At 44.6% G+C, this 18,006-nt stretch overlaps 1 protein-coding gene across 1 annotated transcript in view; it reads right to left on the reverse strand.

Annotated features, from left to right (window-relative positions):
- Positions 1–16,414, reverse strand: part of MAN1C1 (mannosidase alpha class 1C member 1) — a 128,076-nt gene extending 111,662 nt beyond the window's left edge. The window contains exons 1-2 of the mRNA XM_044434731.1: positions 14,042–16,414; positions 13,713–13,945 (exon numbers count right to left, since the gene is read on the reverse strand). Coding sequence (XP_044290666.1) covers positions 13,713–13,945; positions 14,042–14,312 — 504 coding nt within the window. The 5' untranslated portion in view covers positions 14,313–16,414. The remainder of the gene's footprint in view (positions 1–13,712; positions 13,946–14,041) is intronic.
- Between the last annotated feature and the right edge of the window lie 1,592 nt (positions 16,415–18,006).

Below are 18,006 nucleotides of genomic sequence, written 5' to 3' on the forward strand. Positions count from 1 at the left end.
ACGTCCTCTCCTCAATCCCCACCTTCTTCCTTACCAGGCCCTCTTGGCTGGAACAAGGGAAGAAATCAGCCTGGCTGCCCAGCTCTCTGTAGCTCAGTAGCCATGCTAGTCCAGCCCTCCCTGGCCTCTCAGCCAGCCCACAGAATCCCATCAAAATGACTGGGTGGCTCCAGTGGAATGCCGCTTCCAGGTACAGACTATTTGAGGAATATTTTGGCTCAAGACATTCAGATTGGAATCTGAATCTCTGCAGAGATTCAAAAGCAAACGAAGCAGTGTCACAGCAAAACAAAACAAAACAAGTTATCTAGGAAGAAACTTGGAGGTTCTAAAAGTCCTCCTCCACACTGCTTGTGCAGTAACTGTGTTATATTTTGTAAGCTGATCTGCATCTTTGTGAGAAAAGCACAGAAAGAATTTTCTAAGGTAAGAAAAATAGGAAGTAATAAAAGAGCTGCACAAAGCAAATTTAAATTTGGAGGCAGGATATCCAGAAGGAAAACAAGTTCAAATGACAGCAACTGGCACTACAAGTACAGGAGACGTGGGAAGTAGGCATGTAAGCAACTTTTTATCTAATGTACTCATGACAAAATAACCCCACATGCCGCACTTCACAAATTGCATGCTTTTTCCTGCATAGCAATTATCCCGACAGAGCAAAAACATATGTGAAATCTTTTTTACACAGAGACATTTTAGTAAAAAGGATTCTATTTTGCCAAAAGCTGTCAATAAACTTACTCCTCACTTAGAAGAGAACTACATTCTTGTTTTTGCTGTGTGTCTCCTTATTCACATCTCTAAGAAACACGGCTATGCATCAGATAAGCCAACTCTGATGAATCTATGAAGTAACGTCATCTCTTTCTCCTCTGGCAAGTATGTTTACAGCACTTGCCCACTGCATTAAGTGAAGGAAGAAAAAACTTATCCGTCAATTTTTACACTCCATTTGACACAGGGGTCTGTAGCTTGCAGGTTGTGATCTACCAGTCTTATGGGAAACCTAACATTGAAATAACCTGGTCTGTTTGATTAATCTTTTGGAAGCACACATAGTAAGGACAATGCACACTACCAAACTTAACATTACCTCTTCAGCTAAGTCAGGCACTTCAGGGTACCAGGCTACAATACCTGCTAGGAAGCTACTGACCTGTTGGCCAGCAATACCCTACCTCCAGAAGTCACACAAGCACATTCCAGGCTTAAGGCCCGTGAGATTGGACAGCTGCCCCAACAATTTCCTGGTCATATGGTACCATTTGAAGCGCTACCTTGCAATTGTCAGTATTTGTGGAGAGGAATCTCTTTTTAAAACTGAAAACTTTAAACAAGAAAACTGGTGAAACAAATAGGATGAGTTTGGACAATACAAAAAGTCAGGCTGATTTTTTACCATTTTTACCTCATGGAAGTAACTAAGCAACATACCATTTTTAAATGTTTACCTTTCAAAGTGACCATGGTCACTCAAGGACAGCTTCCCTTTTTCCATGCCAAGACTTCCCAAGAAGTCACCTCCCTGTCCAATTGTCCAGGCTCCTTAGACACAGCCTTATTTCTATGGACTGCATCAATCCAGACCTCCATCCTAACAATCACCAATGCGTTAGCATTCCCAAATCTACTAGAGGCAGCCTGTCAGTTGCATATAGTTATTGTTACATTTATACACCAGTGGTGTTCCTCTTCCAAGAAATGCAAAACAGTTTACATGGCTCTCCTCTTCTCCATTTTTCCATCTCAACAACCCTGTGAAGTAGGTAAGGCAGAGAGTCAGTGACTGGTCCAAAGTCACACAATGAGCTTCAAGGTGAAGTATGGACTAGAACCCAGATCTCCTGAGCCCCAGTGCAGCACTCTTAACGACACTGGCTCTGTTATATACAATTCGTATTCCTACAAATACAAAATGACTCCTAGCATCCCTTAGAGGAGATTAAAAGGGGAAACTAAGACCATTATGGTTGCTTTCCCTAACCCACATATTCTGATGCATTAGCTTCCTCAGCTCATCTTGCTGTGTAAGTGGACCATGTGTACTTGCCCCACTTTCTTGCCCTTCAGAGCAAGCATTTTGTTAGCCTAATCAAAACTACTTCCTCTTGCAAAAGCAAGATGAAATGAGGAAGCCATCAGTCAAACAAAGATGTAAATCAAAACAAAATAAGCAAAAATACTTATTCCAGGCTTTTTGTAACGTTCTTATACAGTATCAAGCACAATCCTAATGCTTTAGCCTTAAACACTAGAAGGGACCACAACTGTTCCATTTTCTCTTGGTCTCTCAATTTCCCACCCTATCCCACTGATGCTGCCAAACCAATAGTATATCACATAACAAACCTCTCCTGCCTGATCCATTTCCAGAAAAACTATCAACTCCTTTCCATTTGGGAAAAAAATTACTACTTATGATGACACAAGAGGAAGGAACAAAACAGCTTGATTTTCCAGATCCCTGGCTATGCTTTCCAGAGATGGCAGCCTCAGGGAGGGGAAAAAAGCCAGTTATGTTGACATGCAACTCAAGCAAATTTGATGTGAAAAATTCATTGGAAACATAAATATAGAATCCCACCATGTAATTTTTACAGTAACGCACAGTTGTCAGTTTTCGAACATTAATCACTAGTATTTGGCACTTTTGAAAAATTAGATTTTCCCTGAAACTATGCACTACTGATCAATTATATGACAGCTAACTTCCAGAGAGAAATTTAGGAGATGAATTATCTAATGTTTGTTTGGGCTTAAAAAAACAAACCCCCAACACATTCAAGTTACAGCTAATTGGTTTTCCTGTACTCTTGCCTCTAAGAAGGTTAAGAATCCTAACATCAAACAGCTGGCAAATGTAACACACAGCTTATCCTAGGCAATTATTTTGATGGGCACTGAGGTAAGGGGTCTACTTTGGGGGTTCTTTTACTAGAACCTCAAGGTCCACTAAACAGAACCAGCAGCAAAATGGTGACTCATGGAGAGGAATCTGTAAGCTTCTAATTAAGGACCAGTGAGCCTTTGAGCCTATGCCTAGCCAAAGAATTTAGTTCTTGCCCCAGAACTGAGCTTACAGTTCTGAACTGAGCTCAGAGACCATCTAGTGGTGAATCCTGCAAGACCCAATCCCTGACCTCATTTTTACCTGATTTGCTAGCCCAAAGACCAGCCTAAAAGCAGGGTGGCAAGGTTTTACTGCTTTTAATTTTTATCTGGTTTTATTTTATCTGTTTTTAATGGATTCACACTTGGCTGCTTCTATGGGGTTGTCTGGGGAGTGCTGGGTGCCGCCACTGGGGTGGTTATGGGCAATGGGCGTTATGGCGTTGGGGGTTTAACAGGTCCACATAGGAGGAGGAGGGACAGATGGTTGACTACCCGGAGGAGGGCCTTCTCTGCGGTGGCGCCCCATCTGTGGAATGCGCTCCCCAGAGAGGTCTGCCTGGCGCTGTCATTATTTGTTTTTTGGCGCCAGGCCAAGACCTTTTTATTCAAACAGTATTTTAATAATCTTTACTATTTATAGTTTTAATTATGCAGCCAGTGTGTTTCCAAGTTTTAATTGTAAATTGTAATTGTAAATGTTATTCTATTTGTTTTATTTATGTTGTGAGCCGTCTTGAGGCTGTGTAGCAATGGGGACAGCATATAAAAACCTTAAATAAATTAATAATAATAATAAAAGCACCTGCAAGGGCTGTTCCTACAGCTGAAACAGTCTGGAGATGCTCAGCATAGAACTTCCTTTTGGTTTTGTGACCAGGGAAATACTTAGCTTTAGATGAGATTCGTTATTTTTGCTCCTATCATGATTTTTGTTGATTTTTTTTATTTTGTTAAGCCAGGGTACAAATTATTACCAGCTTATTTAATCTTGGTATACATTTATTGTGAAACTTTTGACCTATTTGCACATCTCTTTACACTACTGCTGGTAAAAATTCAGTATCTGGAAAAGTTGCTGCCTTTTATATTTTTTTCTGATAGTGCTGTGATCTACTTTGGGCATGGTCTTACCAGAGGCACACAAATAACCTGATGATGATGACTCTTACGACACAGGTAAGAATCTGCGTCAGCACATACACACAGCATGCCAACCAACTCTGGCAATAAGCCATTGCAGGTTGCTCTTTAACAAACAGCTCACAGTGTACCTGACAAATGAACAGGTTCACTGTGGATTGTTCTCTCCCTCCTTCTCCCTCAGTCCTCTGAATGGTATCCTAGGGGACATCACATCATCTCAAAAGACCCAACAGTTTTCTACTCCCTCTTCAAAATCTAAAAATGTGCTTCAAATTTGAAGCTCTGCAGGTGACCCAGGTTAACCAGCAAAGGAGCTTGGCTGACACACTGAAAATTCAGGACTGCTCTTGCGGGGCAACCAGTTGAGCATCTTCTTTGTATAAACAGCCCTAGTGAAGTAATGAGCTGGGAGCCTTGGCCAAATCTGTGCTTCTGGAGAATTAAAGAACAAATTTGGGTAATTGTTGCACAGGCCACCTATATAAATATCTGAAAAGCTTGCAAAAATTAAAATGCTATATAACACACTGAATGTGAAACTGCCTGTCTACCACACTAGCCCATTTTGACTGAGACAGGTTTATCCTGGCCTATGACTTTTTAAATGGCAATGCAAAGGACTGAGTGTGGAACTTCAAAATCAGGGGGACTTCAACATGTGCCCCATAAGCAAAATTTCACTAAGCACTGTCCATATACTTTCATGTATAAACTACATGACCATAGCCATTAGAAACATGCCCCCCCAGCAAAAATGATAGACAAATTTAAAAAACCAATATATCCAGGTAATGATTCTTGAGCCCCATATTGTGGCTTCCATACCACCCTGACTATACAACTGAAAATAAAATTCATGGCTATAGTATATTAATGCTTAATTATTATTAACAGCCATCTGTATAAAAGTGCAGCTTGAATCTTCCAATGGTTTTAAAACTATCACTCTGAGCAGCTTTGTAGGATCATGTGCAAACCAACATATATGTTTTTCCCCTAAAAGCATCTTCTTGAATTATCAAGAAATTCAATCCCCTGCTGCAGCCAAATGTGCAGCCCTGGAATTGCCTTTGCAAATTATATTCCAAGAAATTTGGGGGCAAAGGCCCAGCAGGAGTACCTGCTGTTTTTGCTCTGCAACCTGCAGCTGAGGGAGAACAGTTAGGCGTGTTTTACATCTCACACTCTCCCTGTGGAACAATGGTGGGGTTAGAGAGAACAAATCAGAACCTTTCATGAATGAAGGGTACATCTCTTGCAGATGGGTCGGGGTTTTAACAGTCAAGCTGACACAAACCGGCAGCAAAGGTTCTGCAACTATCGCTTTAGCATACTAGCTGTAGCCCCCTTATCTTTACAGCCTCAACAGGAATCAAGAAGCTCTGAAAGGTCAGGAAAGCAAAAGGAGTTTATTGGAGGAAGTGCAAATCCTTGATTTAGCAGACTACATTTTCAAGATGGTGAACCCTATACCCTAATAGGCCATGTACATGAATGCCTGCATTACATTATCCTTCTCCCCATATCAGCACTGAAAGGGTGCTATTCTGAAAAGCACAAAAGACTCCCAAAACTGGCATATTCAAATTATATTTGTCCAAACATAAGCTCAGAAGAATAGGAAGAACATCCTCATAGAGACAGTCCGTAGAAATATGAAGTACGAATTAAGCTTACGGCTCTTAAGCCATGTAAGAAAGCTACCTAGGAGAAAAAGGTTTAGTTCTTAAAATGTATACCATAATTTGTTGCAGTATACAAACTAAAATAAAACCAAATAGAAATAATCATAAAATGGATGGAAATTAAACTCAGGGGCTTTTCTGTAGTGAAGCCTAGATTATGTGACTCCCTCTCAAGGAAGTACAAGCTGAATCCATTGCTTTTCACAGAGGAGCCGCCCTTTTTATTTCAATAGACATTTGGTGGCTGATCATCATCATCATCATAAACATCATCTTTATTGAACATTCTTTGTCTGATAGACAGTAACAGCAAAAAAAAAAAAAAAGTTCTAAGCTTCTATGGCTTACACTTGCTAGAAATATAGGGTAAACCTGTGCTGAGGAACCAACACAAAAACCAAAAGACAAAGATCAGCACTCAGAAAACACAATACATACAAGAGAAGTCACACTTGAATGTCTCTATGGCCTGCCTTCATAAGTGGACTTCTCCATAAGGAGAATTTTATAAAAGGAAGGGGGCACTACAGAGAAAGCCGCTGATCTAATGACCCAACAGATGGTGCAGAAATTTTCAGAAAGGTCTCTGGTGAATCTTAGAACACAGGAAGGAGGTCACCCTGTAAGGCTGGAACTACCTAATATTACCATCATTCATTCTGAGATAACCTCCAAAACTCATTTCAGCTATCAACTTGCTTACATTCTCAAGGAGTTCAACAAGTTGAATCAAGGATCCTTGGAAAGATCAAGGGCTCTTAATCATGGGTTGAAATGAGCAGTCCACGTGTCAACACTGATATTCCTTAAATTTACAAAAGCAGTTTTCTCTGGAGGTAACAGCTCTGAGGCAACAAACTCTAAATCATGATTGTGTCAATAAACCCCTAGAGCCTCCCTACCAGAAAAAAGACATGAATATATGGTTTCATAACCTTAAGAAGCATAGTATTCCATGACTAATCCAGCAGTAAACCCAGGTTGATCATGAAATGTAAACCCTATAGGAAGCAGAAGTTAATGGTACACATGCTTGCAAATCCCGAAGGTGTGTTATGTTTCATCAGCCTTTACCAACCTAGTGTTTGGACTGTAGCCCTGATCATTAGCCATGCTGGTGGGGGCTGATGGGAGTTGTAGTCCCCAAGATCTGGATTGCACCAAGTTGGGGAAAGCTATACTAAAGTGTGTAAGTTAAGTGTGAAGCACACTCGCTCTCAATTGAAAGGAGTCTGGATTCTTACTGCAGTCCCTCTATTTCAATTCTCATACCTCAGCAGGAATCTTCTGGAAAACAAAAAAAGCCAAACTAGCTCATTGCATAAGATGCTCTTGCAACAAATATGTTTGTATTTCTAGGCTTTGCCAAAGAACTTGCACAGCAGTTTGACCAGCCATCCTGTTAACTCCAGTGTCCTTTCACCTACTCCCCAAAATTGCTTCATGCACATAAATCTAGATGTATTATTTAACCTAAATATTGACACAGACCTCTGTTTCCTTCTCTTCCCTGTAAAGCTTTTCCAGCAACTTTTAATACATTTTGTCTTTGTCCTGATGTTCATTTCCTTCCTCTGGCCCTTGTTGTAATTGCTGAAACCCAATGCTTTATCTTAACTAACCTCTTTTCCTGTTGTGCAGTTACCTCCCTTTTCTAACAACTGGAAAAGAAGGTATTGTTTTCTAAAACAACTGGAAAAGAAGGTATGCAGATGTTAATTTGCATGACTGATGATTCTTTAAAAGACATAATTGTACCATTCCATATGAGGATGCACGTCTTACACAGAACTTTAGTACAAGCAGCATGGAAAGCCAAGTCTGCACTGAGAATTAAAACACAACTTGTTTTCTCCTGGATGTGCCTACCTTTATGTTCAGATCATCACACAAGGCACCGTGCCAAAGTACACTTGCCAGGTAAACAAAAGCTGGGAAATACACGTGCCAGACTTTTCAGTGGTGGCACCTTTTCTCTGGAGCCAGGATGACTCACCCAACTTGCTCATTTGTTTTCTTTAGCAAGAGAGCAACCATTGTTCTGCCTCAGGGGTCTGTCTGTCTGTCTGTCTGTCTGTCTTTCTTTCTAATAGGGACCAATTGCTGATAGTCTTGTTTTTCTGTGTGTTGAACTACTGGTGCTGTTTGATATTCTATTGCTTGCAACTGGGAAGCAGTGAAGCCTAGCATGTTTTACTGGATTTTAACTGTAAACAACTCAAGGTTCTGGCTAGAACCAGAACAGCAGGATATGAAATATGGAAAAGAATATTTCACAGTCTCATAAATTAGCCTGCTGTATCCAGAATGCAGCAAAACATGTCACAAAAATCTAATGAAAGAATCATATGATAGGTGTCACACCCAAACTGCTTCCAGGTGGAGCTTGAACAATCAAGAGACTGTGCAGCTATTCCATCTTTTTCTTAATGATTTTTTTCTGAAAGAATAAAAGCCAAGATTGACGGCAAGAAAACATGAAAGGGTCAAGACAGGAAGAGAAGTTGGGTCCCTCAGCAAACTTTTGTGGACAGGGGATGGAGATGGCATGATCAAAACCAAATCTAGAAGCACCTGCAACCTGATTCAGATGACATACCATTTGTGGTAGAGACACTTCCTTTCCCCCTCCCTTCTCCCCTAGGCTACATTCAACCACACTTGCAAAGCTAATGCTTCTGAATCTTTCACAGTGAACAGAAGTGGCATCTCTGTCTCACTGCTAGAAATCTTCCCAAAGGTTTATGTGAAAATGGGCAGAGCTACAACTTCCAACTCATGCTGAACTGGCCAAATGAACATGACTGCTCTCCAGAGAGGGTGGGGGGAAAGCAACTTGAATGTATACAGAGTGGGCTGAAGATACGCCTGTATCTAGTAAATCACACCTGCAACAAATTTCTTGTAATATGTAGCTCATTTCTGCTCTGCTCCCATGCTAATCGCTTGGAAGAAACACACAGGTGCTTATGGTCCAAATGTTCTCCAACAGTTTTTTGTTTTTTACAAAAACAGAGGAATGCTGGATTCATATTCTGCAACCATCTACAAAACAAATAAAGGTTACTCCTCCTTGAATATAGGGCCATGTGTAAACTCCTTAGGAACACTTCCAGTGTCTTCAGTAGAATGCAACTCAGTTACACATCTCTCAAAAGAAGTAGGGAACATGAATGGGGGGGATTAAATGAGGCAGCTGGAAAGAGAACAAAAAATTCCATCTGTCTATTAATGCTGCATTCAAAGATATATCCTAACAGACATCAGTGGACTCTATGCAGTGTAAGGTATGGAGTAATGGTAGATGCCACAATGTTAATTCCTATGATTTTGTAGTTTTATACCACTCATTCTTAATATGTGGGAGAAGAACTACATTAAACACGGTTGTACTTTGAGAAGTTGTCTTTGAGCATGAGGGGAGTGTTAGAAAATTGAGGCATGGCTTTGGCTGCAAGGTTCAAATGCTACTGACTCGAATGTATCTTACTGTATTTATATTTCAATGGTGCTAAGGTTAACAGAAACTTTTAGCTTGCAGCACAGTGACACGAATGGGAAAGCTTAACTCTCAAGAGCACAGAAACCAAGGCAGCAACAGCAAGGGGCAGGGGGTCTCTTTCAATTCCCTGCTGCTAACAACAGTGCACCAGGCAAGCAAGGCTAATCTCAACCATGCCTGGGACTGTTAAAAAAATGAGCACCCTGGGGGGACATTTTGTTTGGTTGCCTGGCAAAGAGGATGGAATCTTATCATTAATGCAAGTGTTCTGTTTGCATGACTTGATCAAAATCTCAGGATAAGAATATTTTATGTTGGATGCAACCCCCTGCCCCACAAAAAAACAGTGGGCTACCATCATGATTTGTCCTTTGTTTTGCTCTGCCATGTTTAGACTTTCTCCTCTGTTCCATGAAGGAGCTGATCCAAGAACTGAAGGCTTGCATTGTTAGATCTATGCGCACTATGAATTAGCATCTACTGCCAACCTCAGATTTGCTCCAAGTTGGCTAGCCATGGTAAGCAAATCTTAAGAGCTACATGAATCTATAGCTCTTTGGTTAACTAGGTCACCAATTGCCCTGAAACATTTTCAAAGCTGCCAACCAACCTTTTATGCATACACTGTGGGCACAGGGCCAAATTCTGTTCAGTTACATGCATGAAACTGGCACTGACAAGAGAAATTGCTCAGGGTCTGAAACACACACAGTGAAATCTGGCCTATTGTTTTACAAGGCTTCCCCCTTCTCTCCAATGCTGGGTTCCAACAAACCACACAAAAAGGGGCCCTATTGGGCCATGGGTTCAATACACATCTGCTGCCAGCATCAGTGGGAAACAAAAATTGCTATGGTATATTTGGTGGTAGAACTGAATGACGTCTCCTTTTGAGAGTATCCGATGGATGAAATTTGCCTCATAAAGAGGATCTCAGCCAATTTATTTATTTAAAACATTTGTATGCTGTCCTTCACTATCACGTCTCAGAACGGCTTGCATAATTAAAAGCAAAACCACAGAACAATCGATAAAACAGAACAATACAATAAAATTATCAAAACCAGAGCAAAAAAATCCAATCAAAACAAGACAAAAGTGACTGTAAAACGGTAAAAATAATGATTTTTAAAATAAAAATTAAATTTAAAGGTTTTAATCTGGTGCCAAAAAGAGTATAGGCTTGGCACCAGGCAAACCTCACTAGGGAGCATATTCCATAATCTGGGCGCCACTGCGAGAGGGCCCTGTTTCGAGAAGGTGTCCTTTTTACCTCCTTTAGGAAGGGTTCTCGGAGCAGGGCCTCTCCCACCGATCTTAAGGGGCGTGATGACATATATGGAAGGAGGCGTTCCTTCAGGTATCTTGGTCCCAAGCTGTTTAGGGCTTATAGGTCAAAACCAGCACCTTAACTTGGCCCAGACGTCAACTGGAAGCCAGTGAAGTTGGTAGAGGACTGGTGTTATATGAGAATAACAGCTGGTCCCTGTCAGCAGTCTGGCTGCTCTATTTTGTACCAGCTGAAGTATCAGGACCGTTTTGCTACCCAGTTCACTGATCTCAAGCTGAAGTACCCTTGCCAAACACGTGTGACAACACTACTTGCCATTATTTTTGATAACAGAAGGAGCAAAAGAGGAAGAGCAAAAGGGAGAAAATGCAAAAGAAAAGAAACCAACTATGTACTTGAAAAAAACCACACACAAGTCAGTCCCAAGTGGCAGGATACAGTTATTTATAGATTCAAGGTCTAAAAGATTGAGGTAAGAGGTTGATATACTCTTATATTTCAGGGAGAAGGCTAACTTTGGTTTTGGGGTGACCCTCAGGATCTTTAACCCTATCCATGGCAATCATTTTATCCAATTTCAGTTTCACACAGCTCAATCAGCTAAGTTTCATCTACTTCCAACAAAACACTTCAATTTTAGGGTATTTGCCCTTAACTTTCAACCAAAGAATACTTTTATTCCTTTTCATTCTATTGCACTAGTTAACAGTTTATTAAAATTAAAAAGCAAATGCTGTTTTCTAGCTGTTTCCAAAGGCAGCAAAATATCTGTTTTGCCAGAGACGTAAGGCAGAAAGAGAAAATGAGTGTGCCCACCAAAGATTAAATCATCTCCCCTTCAAATCTCTGAAAAGCTATTATTTGTACACAAGAAAGCAAGAGAGATTTTTTTTTAAATGACAGCATCAAGTCCAGGAAGGTTACAAGAACGAACAGAAATACTGAGGGGATTTCTAATGAAAAGCAAGAAGGGATGAATGAGGCAGAAATCAGTACAGCATGATAGGGATTGAAAGAGGGTGGGAGAACAAATGAATCCAAACAAGAAAGAATGCATTTTCATGTACCTAACTCCACAGGTATGTACAATATATAATGGGGTTGAGCCCTGTTAGTCATGAGTAACAAGTCCTAATTTTTTTGGCCTTGTACAACCCATTGACATATATTGTAAAATGGGGGAATAGTTTCGGAGAGTTGTTTTGTTTAACATCAGAAAGCCAATTCACACCTGCTTTTTCACAAATATACCTCAAAGACAATAAACTACTGCAGCCTTTTCTCTGAACAAAAAAAAATCTTTGCATTCCTATGTGTGTTGGAGTGGAAGAGATGATGAAAATGAAACAAGAAAAGCAGGTGTAACAGCATTACTGGATTGGAGATATGGGAAACTGAAGGAAAAAAGCCGGGTTGCAACTCGTAGCACATTTACAAGGTAGAAAGTCTCAGGAGATGCAGCGGTACTTATTTCCAAATACATATGCATATAAAGTTACACCACAATGTTCTGGCTGTATGCACACTTAATAAATCAATGGGCTCTACTGCCAAGTATACATTCACAGCATCAACTGTAACAGCCTTCCCCAACCTGGAACCCTCCAGTATATTGGACTACATCTCCCATTATCACTGACCATTACACACATTGGCTGGGGCTCTTAACACTGATTTAGAGAAGGTTAATCTCTAAGGCAGCTTGGAGAGGAAACACAGAAGTCATAAAGGAATAATAGGAAAAGCCCTTGAGAACAAAAATGGAAGGGAAATCAGAAAGGGAAAAGAGTGGTTAAGTGGAAGCATGAAGAGGTAGGAATGCAGGATAAGATGTAAGTGAGAGGAATAAGACAGGCAAGAAATGCTGACTGTAAGAAAGAAATTAAAGGAAATGTGAACAAATAAGAGGACAACTGCAGGTTTGCCCAGGTAATCAAAGCTTGCAGGGTGAATAGGGTGAAGGTATAACTTAATGGAATATAAGTGGACAAATACTCATAAAAAAGGAAATCAAGAAGATGACCTGAGGAAGGGCGCTAGTTCATTACTGTGCCTTTTATGAACCACTTCACAATTTCAACAATTAACACATTACAACCTCTTGTTGCACATCCACTGCAATTTGTAATCTCAGGTACATGTGTGTCTACGTATTTTAAAATATCACACACACTACAAAAACATACTACTGCATAGAGCTACAATTAACCCCAGCTCTTCGGGTTGAAAAAAAATCAGATGTAGCCCCACTTCAAAGGTTAAAACTTAAGTTGGTGGACAAGACAGGCCCTGTAATGTAATGCCTGTTAAAATCACTACAAAGTGAAGTGGCCCAAAGTTAGGTGCTTCACTCCTTTGGCTGTTCCCACCCTTCCCACACATGCTGATAAGGTAAATGGAGGAACTCCACACCACCTAAGCACTTCCGAAAACAGAACTAGCAATTATTTCGGATTAATTCTGAATGTATTCGAGAGCTAGAGGACAGAGGAAAGCTGTGGAAAAATAACCACAGAACATACCACGGAGAGCTGAAAAATAGCACGGTGTGGAGAGGGAGAAGACACCATGAAGAGATGGGAAGGAGACCATCAGGTAGCCTTGCATAGCGGTTAGAGGCTTGTACAGGAGATCCGGCTTCTCTAGTCTGTTTTTGGCACTGAAGCTCTATTATACTTCGGGCCAGATACTGCCTATCCACCTAAACTACCTCACAGGGTTGCTGTTGTGAGATTAAAACAGATTATGTAAATTGCCTTGGGCTCCCTGGTGGAAAAAAGGTAGGATAAAAATACGACAAATAAATGAAATTTGGGCCAGGATTCACTCCTGCAATCCATTTCCAGAGCCCAACCCAGGTAGAAAGCCATAACTCTGCACACAGGTACAGTATCGTTTCTTACTAATCATCCATGCAGAATTTGGAAGCGCTAACCGGGGATCAAGCCCTCTGTCTGTGGCGAGCTTCAGACTGGAAGCTCCTGGAGGCAGAGACTCCTCTTCCCGCATGTGCTCTGCAAAAAGCCTTCTGCACAACCCTGACTGCTATTCACAGGAATGAAGAACTGAGGAGGAGGAGAGCGGAGGAAGCAGAACCCGCGGAAAGGATGAAAGGGAGGCACGCGGAGAGGGGAGGGAGGCGCGCCGGACGGGGGGCCAGACGGTTGGCCTGGGGGCGCCCCCCGGCCTCACTCACCTCCTTGATCTTCAGCCGTCGGGCGCGGTTCTCGGGGTCCTCGGTGCCGCCCCTCCTCCTGCCCAGCACCGGGTGGCGGAGGCTGCGGCGGAACAGCTCGTAGTCGAAGCGGAACGGGGCGCCCGTCTGCCTGAGGGGGGTCGCGGTGTCGGCGCCCGCTCCCGCGCCGGCCGCCTTCCTCTCCCCGGGCGGCCCCTGGCGGTGGCGCGGCGGCGGCGGCTGGCGCGGGCTGTGGCGGTCCCGCTTAGAGGAAGTGGCGGCGGCTACCGCCGGTGGCGGCTGCGCGGGCGGCAGTTTGGGGTCCCTGAGGCGGCGCGGCGGCGCGGCGGCGTTGCCCGGGCTGGGGGCGGCATGACGGCGGTCGGGCCCCGGCGTGGGCGGCGGGCTGTGGGGTACGTCGGGGTCGCCGGCGACCCCCCGCCGAGGCAAGAAGAGGCGCTTGAAGCGGGAAGAGTCGGGCAGCAAGAAGAGGGCCCCGAAGCACAGCGTGAGCAGGCCCGAGAGAAAGAGCAGGAAGAGGAACTTCTGCGGCAGCCGCAGACCCAGCGCCGCCGACGGCGGCCAGCCCGGCATGCCCGGCAACTTCCGCAGCAGCAGCATGGGCGCACCGCAAGGCCCGGCGGCAGGGGGGCACCCTCCGGCGACGGCGACGCCACCCCGGATCGAAGCGACCGGACCCGGCTTGGAGGGAGGCGGCGGCGACCCGCGAAGTCTCGGGCGGCGATCCGAGCAACCTGTGCCGGATCAGTAGCGAGCGCTGCGAGCCCCGTCCGGGAGGGAACCGAGGGGCACGGAACAAGCTTTGCAAATGTGTGCCCGGCTTCTTTGAGTAGATCCAGGAAAGCACGGAAATCACAATTCAGTGTTCAAATCTCTCTCTCTCTGTCCAGGCATATATAGATAGGTTATGATATATATAAATTCCCCGAAATGATGGTTTAAGTGGGGCTGTCCTCTGAAGACACGTGTCTCTGTTTAGGCTAAATCACCCCAGGTAAAGGACACGACAGACGAACACACAGGCGGGGAGAGGCTTCCTTGCCCGCGTCCCAGCCTTGCTGTGCAGCCCTTTGCAAGAAGTTCTAGGCAGCCGAGCTGCAGCTGCTCCGCCAGCTGGGCAAGAAGTTGAGTTGTCGGACGAGATGCTCGGCGAATGGAGTAGGAAGAAGGGGGGAAAGCAGCGACAGCAGAAGCCGAGTCCGCCTCCTCTTCCTTCCTGCCCGCCCGCCTGCCTGCCCCCTCTCTCACACGTTTTAAGCGGAGGCTACAGCCACGACATCCTCGCCGCCTCCTTGGGGGGTCCTGACCGAGGCAGCAAATGGGGCAGCTCGGGCCAGACAGAAAGGGAGCGCGAGGAGGAGGGGTGTCTCCTTTCCTTTTTACTACGTCCACGCCTTACTCGCTCCTTGCGTACTGCTGCTGCTAGTAGGCACCAGGGGTGCTGTTCTCAGACCGCTTCAGGGGCAGATCCCGATGGGCTGTGGGTCCGTCGATGATGCAGCATTTCTGCAGGAGGGGGCCGGGCGCTCCCCGTCGAGCACGAGGGGGCTGTGGCAGGCAGCCGCCACCGGCTCGTGCGCCCCGACCACCGCGGCGTTGTCTGCAGTCCTCCCCCGCCACGCTCGTCGCGACCGGCCAGCCCCCCCTCCACCTCTCCATCCACTTCAGTCCGGTCTCTCTCTTCCCGGACTCACCATCAGCTCTCGTCTGTTGCAAGCCGCATCCTCGAGGCTTCCCAGATAGGGTTCCTCTTGTAATAATCGGTCGGCTGTTTAGGGGAAAGCCAGGCATTCACCTCCTCCCCTTCCAGAAGGGGAGGATCCACACAGCCAAGGGAGGGATTGGATGGGGAAGGGAAAGAAAAAGGGGGAACAGCGCACACATCACAAACTATCGAAAGGCTCTCTAGTTCATAACCCTTTGCCTCCACTCTAGGCTTCCCAGAAATCGCCCTTTGGACTCGAGTGAGGCTTGCTGCAAGCAGGGAATCCAACAGAGCATTTGGGGGAAGCGGTTTTTTAAAGAAATAGTCAGATCGTTGCTTTATTGCCGTTTTACTCCCTTCAGATAAATTTCATCCTGACTTGCGTGGCTCCTCCTCCTCCTCCCCAGAGAAGAAACGATTCACAACTTTTTCTTCTTTGCTCATTGGGTGGAATCGAGATGCCTCGTTGGAAGAGAAAACAAACTCCCCACTCGAGAAAATACAAGAGAAATGCAGGTATAATCTGAGCAGCCTATATCAATGCCATTATTTAGGTGGAGCATCCATCGTCGATCTCTCCCACCCCTGCCAAGCTTTCTCTGCCAGCCAGGAAACTGAAATCTTCGAAAATCGCATGCAGCTGGCTCTCTGGTCTTGCTACTCTCTGTGTATGCATAGAAGGCAAGGAAAGACCGAAGGACGTGCCTGCCTGTCCTTGCTGCTTATTGCCAACGGATCTTAAGTGCCCATTAAATGAAGAGAAAAGGTTGCTACCAGGCGAACTCTCCAGGGATAGCGAGCCTCTTCAGAGCCTCTCCCGCTGTCCAGCAAGGAATTAAAGGTCGGGCACCCGCTCCATTAAAGGCAGCAGGTTCACCAAATGCAATTACCACCCTACCCTAGCGAGCTGTAAAGAGAACATGGGGAGAAAGAGCAGTTGCATCCGTCCTGGTGCGTCTTCACGGCCGCTAAGCAACCCAGTTAGCACCTAACGTTGCCTCTTCCGCAGCTCATCTCTTACTGCGACAGCAGCAGCCCGCTGACCCCGCCCCTCGGACGGAGCCCCGCCCCCACGTTTGTCCATGCCTACCAAATCCTCCCCCTTATAGACCACGCCTCCTTTCAACGGAGGATGCTCCTCTCCAGAAGAAGAGGGGGAGCGCGCCGCCGCTGTCTCGTTCGGCGCGTGTTTCTCTTCCTCTATTGGCCTGGTAGCAACGACTACTCCCTCCTGATTGGAGATGTAAGACTGTCGCTCAGACACCTGCCCCCACCCATATTTTGTTTACCACAGAGGCAGGCACAGAAGCTCCATGGAACGCTATTGGTTGTGAAGCCCTTTGGTTCTGATTGGCTGGAGGTGCTTCGGCTCGTTGAAGAGAAAGAACAGGGAGGTCTTACGGTGATAGAGCACTGCGGGATCCAAGTTGGTAGCGGTCTTCTGAAAGGCACTGACACGTGTCTATTTGAATAACTCGTATCAGTGTGTTCATACCTTCTATAACAGCAATATGTCTAAACTAAACAGTTCTGTGGTACCTTAACCAACAAAATTGTGCGTACTAGGGTTCACTTCTAGTGCAAAAATACCTAACGCTGTAATAAATGTGCTAGTCCTTACAATGCTTTAAAACTCTTCATTGTTTCAGCTCTAACAAGCTAACACTGCTACTCCTCTGAAACATGTTTATTATTATTACATTGCATTTGTATGCCACCTTTTTTCTTCTTGTGACAAATACAAGGTAGTTTATATTGCTCCATTTTATCTTTGCCACAACCCGGTGAGATAGGCTGGGCTGAGAGCCTGTGACTGGCCCTGAGTCACCCATGGCTGAGTGGGACTACAACCCACATCTCCCAGGTCTCACTCCAACACTTTTAACCAGGGCTTTTTTTGTCATAGAACGCACCGGAATGGCGTTCCGGCACCTTTTTTTGACGGATTTTTCCAAGTGATTGTGAATCACCCTGTTGGGCATAGCAGGTTGGCGGCAAAAATCATTAACATAGTGCCTGCGGGCTGCTTGTGTGTCGGCACTGATTGTGAGGGCACTGCTTGGCTTGGGACGCTGCTCGGCTTGGGATCGGTCGTGTGGTCACGTGCTGAGTGCTTACTGCCGGCGGCGACCATTATGTTTATGTGTGCGTAGAGTGACTGGCTATGTGCAAAAGGTAAATAAGTTCCTTATTTCAAAAAAAAGTTGGTGAATTGAAAATCTTTTTTAGTGTAAAAGTGTGACCCCAAGACGTGAGTTCCGGCACCTTTTTTTTTTTTTTTTTACAAAAAAAGCACTGCTTTTAACCACTACCCAAAATTGTGCCCAGCCTTCTTGTTCCTTTTCCTCCTAATACACATTAAGCAATCTAATCATATGTACTGGCACACAGATACACATACTGCAAGATTAACATTCCCACAGCACTAAGGCAGAGTATAATTCAATTATACAACAGTCTTCCTCCATCTGGCACCCTCCAGAAATATTGGACTACAACTCCCATCACCCTGCCTGGTGGGTGGTGGCAGTTTTGGTTCAACACATACTGGGAGTCTCAAGCTGGGGACAGGTGCAACAGGAAAAGAAG

This window comes from Varanus komodoensis, unplaced genomic scaffold (assembly GCF_004798865.1).
Source record: "Varanus komodoensis strain SLA01 unplaced genomic scaffold, ASM479886v1 scaffold29_1, whole genome shotgun sequence".
In the NCBI taxonomy this organism is placed as follows: domain Eukaryota; kingdom Metazoa; phylum Chordata; class Lepidosauria; order Squamata; family Varanidae; genus Varanus; species Varanus komodoensis.